The sequence below is a fragment of the Sardina pilchardus genome, chromosome 2 (assembly GCF_963854185.1).
Source record: "Sardina pilchardus chromosome 2, fSarPil1.1, whole genome shotgun sequence".
NCBI classification, from domain to species: domain Eukaryota; kingdom Metazoa; phylum Chordata; class Actinopteri; order Clupeiformes; family Clupeidae; genus Sardina; species Sardina pilchardus.
Genome location: NC_084995.1, coordinates 25510054 through 25517553, shown reverse-complemented (window position 1 = coordinate 25517553; position 7500 = coordinate 25510054). Strand labels below are relative to the sequence as shown.

Below are 7500 nucleotides of genomic sequence, written 5' to 3'. Positions count from 1 at the left end.
CACTTACCAGGGTACTGTCTCCCACACACACGCACACACAGGCACAGACTCATGCTCTCTCCCTATGCCCACTCATCCCATTCTGTGCCCCTCTATCTTGTCCCCCAGCACATAACATGCTGTTCATATACACATACTATAGAGGCACAGTTGGGCAGAGAGGATCTGTCCCCACTCTACACACACACACACACACACACGCACACACACACACGCACACACACACACACACACACACAGGCACAGACTCATGCTCTCTCCCTATGCCCACTCATCCCATTCTGTGCCCCTCTATCTTGTCCCCCATCACATAACATGCTGTTCATATACACATACTATAGAGGCACAGTTGGGCAGAGAGGATCTGTCCCCACTCTACACACACACACACACACACACACACACACACACACGCACACACACACACACGCACACACACACACACACACACACAGGCACAGACTCATGCTCTCTCCCTATGCCCACTCATCCCATTCTGTGCCCCTCTATCTTGTCCCCCAGCACATAACATGCTGTTCATATACACATACTATGGAGGCACAGTTGGGCAGAGAGGATCTGTCCCCACTCTACACACACACACACACACACACACACACACACACACACACACACACACACACAGACAAAATCGGATGCTCCCCTTATCACCACACAAACACATCCATACGCAAACTACTTAGTTACATGTTTCTCTCCAGAGACCTCCAAATCCCCCTCAACACACACACACACACACACACACACACACACACCTAACCGTCTCCTATGATCTCACTGCTTGCTAATCAGCACAAACGCATTACAACCTTCACAGCACTGGCAGCTCTGCGATTCAATCCACCAACCTGCGTGTGTGTGTGTGTGTGTGTGTGAGTGTGTGTGTGTGTCTCGTCCTGAATGTGTGTGTGGCTGTATATGTGCAAGAAGCTAAAGCCTAGCTTAAGGTCTGACTGCTGCTCTGTTCAAACCAACTGGGTCAGAAGCACTGCCATGGTGAGATGGGGTGTCATCTGCACAGAGCACACACACGCCCAGCCTTTATGAGGGAGAGGCTCTACAATGCATTGGCACTATAATGTAGTGTTTGTGGACACTTTTTTCAAGATTTTTTCTCCAGCATGACGTTTCAGTGAAGCGTTCATTGATGCTCAGTTTCAGAATGACATCCATCCAGCCGCACTCCTGCCCCCTTAGGTATGGGAGAGCTGGTGCTGGTGCTGGTGCTGTCGTCACAGATGTGTGTTTGCGTGACACCCCTCACTTCCTCCATAGCAGTGCCGTCTGACCAGGGCTGTTTTGATTTTGCTCTCCCTCTGTCCTGTATTGGGCTCCGTTTGTCTGACCGGTGAATAGCCAGAAGTGACATTGCGATAAGGCAGCTCAATGAAAACAAACATTCGTGAAAACTCATTTGAATCATTTTAAACTAAAAAAACCTGTAATTTAAAATGACAGCTGTGTTTTTTTTCCATCAAGTTGTCAAGCCACTGCTCGATGTGGCCTGACAGCGGTCAGACAAATGTGGAAATATGGGTTTGAGGGAGTGAGTGAGTACACATGCTGACAAACCGTGGTAATGTACCTCACGTTGTACATGTTTGAATTGTAAACACTTAAAACCAGCCAATAACACTTCTTTATAGCCTGGTGGTAACATAGAAGTATTCCTATTAACCCAACTGTGTTCAGGACTGTGTACTGTACACCTGTCTCTGTCTTACGTGTTCTAGCCTTCCATCTGGAGCACTTTTTGTTTGTTTGGAATGTGGAATGAAATGGATTTTTTTGTCCTCACTGCTTGGCAAATGTTTTGTACGTTTTTTGTTAACTTGACGTCCTCTGTGTAAATTGACAATGTCTTCTTGATGCACTAATGCTTGTAGTCCTGTAGGTCTCACCAGCTCACAGACTTCCCCCGTCTCAGTGTTCTTAAATCAACTACGTTTCCCATAATCCAGTCCACTGACGTGAATTCTATAGTGCATTCTTTTCTTCTTTTGTCCTTCAGGGTCAAATGGCCATGAATGGGAGTTCTGCCCATGCCAGCAGCCCACCCAGCATCCCCCAGAGGCCCTTCTCTCCTCCAGCCTACCCCCCTCCGCCCCCCACCCTCAGCCCTGGCATGATGCGCGTCCAGCAGAGCCGCAGCTCAGGTGAGCCGGGGGGGTGAGCCGGGGGGGGGGGGGGGGGGGGGCGGGGAGGGGGGAGCGGCGTGCCATCCTCACTCTCTCACAGCAGCGTCTCTATAACCAGGAGCTAATGGGAACACCAATCACATGGGGGTCTGTTATGGTAATTGATAGGATCAGAAATCAATACAGCATTCAGTGCAAAATAAGAGGAATCACAGGATCCCCCTCAGTGAAATACCCTGGTGTTCAGCATGTGAACGCATATCCATCACACGGAATGTGCTGTAGTGAGCCTGTCAGGGCCAGCAGAGCGAGGTCAGGTGATTATTGTTGTTTATGATGAGCAATCAGACAGAGTGCCAAATCCTGCCACGTTCCATTGAAAAGCGCATCACTTCCTGTGTTCTTGTCATCGATCCCGCTGCTCTTTACGGCTCCGTAGTAATGGACTTGTGAGGCCCGTGCCTCGTTAGAGAAGGGGATTATTGGCAAGGGTCACGTGACAGCTTCTTGGGATATGATGTATTTGTACCCATTTGCAGACCAAATGAATTGATAGCTGAACACAGCTGGTGATAAGGATGGCATCTGGCTGATTGACTGTAAAGCATGGCTGCTAATCACTCACAGTCATCTAAATCGTAACTGATGTAAGCCTGAGGTCTTTAGTTCATTATCTGTTCTGCGCTGTAGGACAGACTGCAATTTCCTTTCCAATTTCCATCGTGTCTGGAGGTAGAAGTATCTAGCTAGCAGGACAATCTTTCTCTAGCAATGTGCTTTGCCAATTGGTATACTGTACCTAGCGTGGTATAGCTAGTGCTCTGACGCTAAAGCTAGAGTTAGTCCTTGACCCCTGAGTGCCCTTTGGTGTTCCGCGTGAGTAGCGCTGCTCTGTCGGCCCGTGAGCGGTCAGGATGGGCCGGTGCTGTGCCAGCGTTTCTGTCCGTCCCCATCACGGGGCTCCAGGTGACCGCTGTGTCCACTCTTCTCAGGCCCCCTTGCGCTCTCTCCCTCTCGGACATCACACACACACACACACACATCACACACACACGTCTGCAGCTCTGTCTGTCATGTCTCAGCTTCGTCCAGAGTGTTTCCTCATGTTCTGTCCGTCTCTCCCTTCTTCCTCTGCGATCAGTCTCTCTTCCTCTTTCTGTTTGTCCCCTCTTCCCCTCTTCCCCCCAGTCTTCACTTCCCCTGGCTCCTACTCTATCTCCTCCTCTCCATCTCTCCCCACCATCATGTCTTTCCCCATTTCTCTTATTGACCCCCCACACACACACGTACACACATACTTTTTTTCTCTCTCTCTCACTTCTCTCTCTCTTCCTTACCTCTCTCTGCCCCTCTCTTGCTTTCTTACCTCTCTCCTCTCTCTCTCTCTGTTTCTTACCTCTCTCCTTCTCTCTCCTGCAGAGTGCTCAGAGTCTGTGATGCGTGAGTCAGTGATGACTGGCCAGACTACGGTCAGCAGCACAGTGCCCATCGCTCGCTTCTCCGAGGAGGAGAAGAAGGTGTCCGTCATCAAAGCGCCACACTACGAGGGCATCGGCCCTGTGGACGAGTCGGGAATTCCCATCGCCATCCGAACGGTGAGACTGCCTGCCGGACACATGTGGAATTATCGGAATTATCCTGTCTTGCTTTACCTACCACAAAAGTCATCCCCTGGTACTTGCCATTGTCCTGGATTATACAGCATCTCCTCTCTGCCAAAGTGCCTACAGAAAATACTGTGTGTGTGTCTGCTTGTGTGTGTGTGTGTGTGCGGTGTGAATATGTATACTGGGGCACATTCTTTGTAGAGTTGGTCTGCTGGATGGCAAGGATAGTCGCAGGCACTCTGTCCTTTTTTGGCCTTTTTGTGTGTCGGGTTTGTATCACTCTGCAGCTAGGAATTGACAGGGCAGGCATTGATTTGCCAGTCCCTACCACAGCCTGTTTTTTTCCAAGCCAGAATTAGTTACAGACGGAGAGTTTTCCACATCGCATCAGGCCCGCTGAGGTATGTTTTGATTTCCCGTATTAATTTGTAGTTAATTGTGGCTGAAAAGGTTGATGTTGATACTGGTTAAAGACTTCCGGTTATGTATTATACTCCTTTTGTGAGAGCCCAGCATCTCCATTTAGCTATAAATAATACCAATTGAAATCCATTAGCGACTGGCTTTGAGGACATAGTTTGTAATTGGTTGTGTCGTTTCCTTTTAGTCTCGCTGGCAGTGTCTAACAAAGCCAGTGTGAGGGATCTGTGTCGCCTGACTGTGTGTGCTTGCGTTGGTATGGTTAGTAATGTAGTTAAGGGAGATGATTAAGCTTAAAAGCAAGCTCCAGCATATCATAAACAGATGCTCTGCTGTATTCTTCAGGATAATCTTGTTAGTCAGAGGAATTGAGTTAAAGAAACATTTGTCAGAAGAATGTTTGTGTGATTGAACTACGGAGGGATATGGAGTTGCTGAGGTATCACAGTAGCCTCAGATGACAGAAGAAAGAGAGAGAGAGAGAGAGATCCTTAGTCTGGCAGCACATTTCCTGGGTGGGAGCAGTGGTTACCATGGCATTTACTGCCATTGCTTGATCAGTCCCAAGCCAGCTGGACTGAAAGGCTGACTGAGAGAGACAAACACTGAGGAAGATGAAGAGAGCTGGAGAGAAAGAGCGCATGAGGGAGTGGAAAGGTGAGAGAAAGAGGGATTGTGAAAGTGGCCTGGCACTCTCGGAGTTACACACCAACTCTGAGTCTAATGCTAGCCCTGCGTGACCAGTGGAATTGTGTCTTTGTGTTTGTTTGTCTGTTCCTGCGTCATCCATGAATCTGCGTACTTCGCCTGCATCATACTGTCCTGTCTCGTGCTCTTGACGCACGTAGATACACAGTGTCTGTCAAAATAACCATCTCAGGCAGACGTATACAAGTCTCTAACTCCATCCCTCTCTCTTTCTGTCTCTTTCTCTCTCAGTCTCTCACTCTCTCCTTCTCTCTCTGACAGTCTGTAATTGGTATGTTTGTGCACTGTCAGATAATGGCTCAGAGACACATTTGAAGTGTGTGTGTGTGTGTGTGTATGTGTGTGCGCATGTGTGTGTGTGTGTGTGTGTGTGTGTGTGTGTGTGTGTGTGTGTGTGTGTTTGCGTTTGCGAGTGTGTGTGTGTGTGTGTGTGTGTGTGTGTGTGTGTGTGTCTGTGTGTCTGTGTGTCTGTGTGTGCGTGTGTGTGTGTGTGTGTGTTTATGTGTGTGTGTGTGTGTGTGTGTGTGTGTGTGTGCGTGTGTGTTTATGTGTGCCCCAGGGCAGCTGATGCTGATGGGTCAGGCTGACAGGGCGGTCTGACCACAGCAGGTTCTCTAACTGAGCAGCGGTCTGCTGCATGCTGACAGAACAGTTCTCCCCAGTCCTGTCCCCCGACAGAACCAGCCACTCCACACCCAGCCTCTCTGACTCTGCTTTTATTCTGTGTGTGTGTGTGTGTGTAGACAGTGGACCGGCCAAAGGACTGGTACAAGACCATGTTCAAGCAGATTCACATGGTTCACAAGCCAGGTGGGCAATACTTTTCTTCTACTGACTTTGGTTTGGTCTGGTCATAGTTGGACTCATTCATTGTTTGTAAATGTGATGTACTGTGTGTCCTGCCTCAGATGATGACTATCCGGACTCATACAATGCCACCTACACTATTGTCAACAACGGTAAGGACACTACAGTGGTCACACACTAGGAAGTGTACAGCAGGCCCTGCTTTTCCAGTGTGCTGTCATGTTTTATTCAATGCTTTTACATTCTTATGAAATATTCAAGCTCTTGACATTTTTCCAAATTGTCAAATACAGTTGTGCATATGCACAGGCAGTGCATACTGTAATTTCCCGACTATTAGCCGCAGCTTATACATTGATTTTGCAAAAGTTCTTCAGCTGTGAGGTTAATACAGGGGGGCAGTTAATATGGTGTTGATATGGTTTTGTTTCTTTTAACTTGCATAAAACACTGTCCTGCGGCTTATACACAATGCGGCTTATATGCAGGAAATTACTGTAGTGTAAATACCAGGGCTTCCTGTTCTGACCACCCCAGGTGTGCTTACAGTAGCCCTCCTCTGTGCCTGAGCTCAAGTGTCCCTGTGATCTGTAGCTGCAGTGGGATAAGCAGCCTGTGGACTGTGGCACGATGAAGACGTCATGATTCTCCTCTTGTCTCCGTGTCTTGCCTCCTCCTCTTTCTCTGCTCCCTAGACAACTACAACCCGGTCCACGCTCATCCCCCACCCCGCACACACACCTACCGCCCGCTGGCCAAGCCCGTTGCCGGGGACGACGGCGGCGCCCCTCTCCGGGAGCCGTCCCCCTCCCCCGTGCCGCCTCCTCCTCCACCCATGCCCTCGCTGCTGCAGCTCCGCTCGCGCGACTACGACCGGGAGCGCGACGTTCTGCACGACCCGTAAGACGCCCAGGACATGATTACTGCACGCACACACACACACACACACACACGCACACACACACACACACACGCGCACGCTACTAAAAAAAGAGATGGAGCACAATTAGAGGCGAGATGGAACACAATTAGAGGCTAATGAGATCAGCTGAAAGCATATACTCGGACAAATGATTTGGCTAATTAGAAGTGCGGGATGAGGCTGACGACGTCATGTCCAGCTCATGTCCTTGCAAGGTCAGTGGGCTCAGATGCTGTGTGGGGCTCTTCATGGGTTGCTCTAGCTAGAACATACGGTACGGCAGGCCACGTGTATGAGAAATGACAGGCTGACAGTTGGAGCGAGCTTTAAATGAGTGTGTTTTTGTGTTGGCATTGGTGTTTGAGATTTTAATGGATGTAAATGAGCTGGGCTAGCGGAGCTCGCTGAGCTGGAGGGGGAGTGTGAGTCACAGCCAGCGCTCTGCAGAGGTGTTGCGTTTCTACACCGTGTCAAAGGTGTGCTCCATCTGCAGCTATAGCCTTCAACCGCCCTATGGGCAGGCGCTTGCAATTTACATGATGACATTGCTTTACAAACACACTACACACACACACACACACACACACACACACACACACACACACACACACACATAGTCACAGGCATACACACAATTAGTATGTTGATGTTCAGTACAGTCTCCAAGGGCAATACTTTTGTTTCTAGACACTGACAGAATAAACACAATTAAAGACAAAGCTATGAAACACAAACACAAATAAATTGTAAAGGTGAAAAGACTGACTCCTCAGGGTAGCAGACAGTAGAGTGGTATCTCCCCTGTGTATCAGCAGTCTAGTCCCTACAGCAGAGTCTCTCTCACTACATATGGATGTGACTTTGAATGACTTCTACT

The 7500-nt window shown here is 49.0% G+C and overlaps 1 protein-coding gene across 1 annotated transcript in view; it reads left to right on the top strand.

Annotated features, from left to right (window-relative positions):
* Positions 1 to 7500, top strand: part of sorbs2a (sorbin and SH3 domain containing 2a) — a 77138-nt gene that overhangs the window by 43619 nt on the left and 26019 nt on the right. Inside the window, exons 8-12 of the mRNA XM_062551675.1 lie at positions 2033 to 2177; positions 3579 to 3754; positions 5638 to 5704; positions 5803 to 5853; positions 6397 to 6601. Of these exons, the coding sequence (XP_062407659.1) occupies positions 2033 to 2177; positions 3579 to 3754; positions 5638 to 5704; positions 5803 to 5853; positions 6397 to 6601 (644 nt within the window). The remainder of the gene's footprint in view (positions 1 to 2032; positions 2178 to 3578; positions 3755 to 5637; positions 5705 to 5802; positions 5854 to 6396; positions 6602 to 7500) is intronic.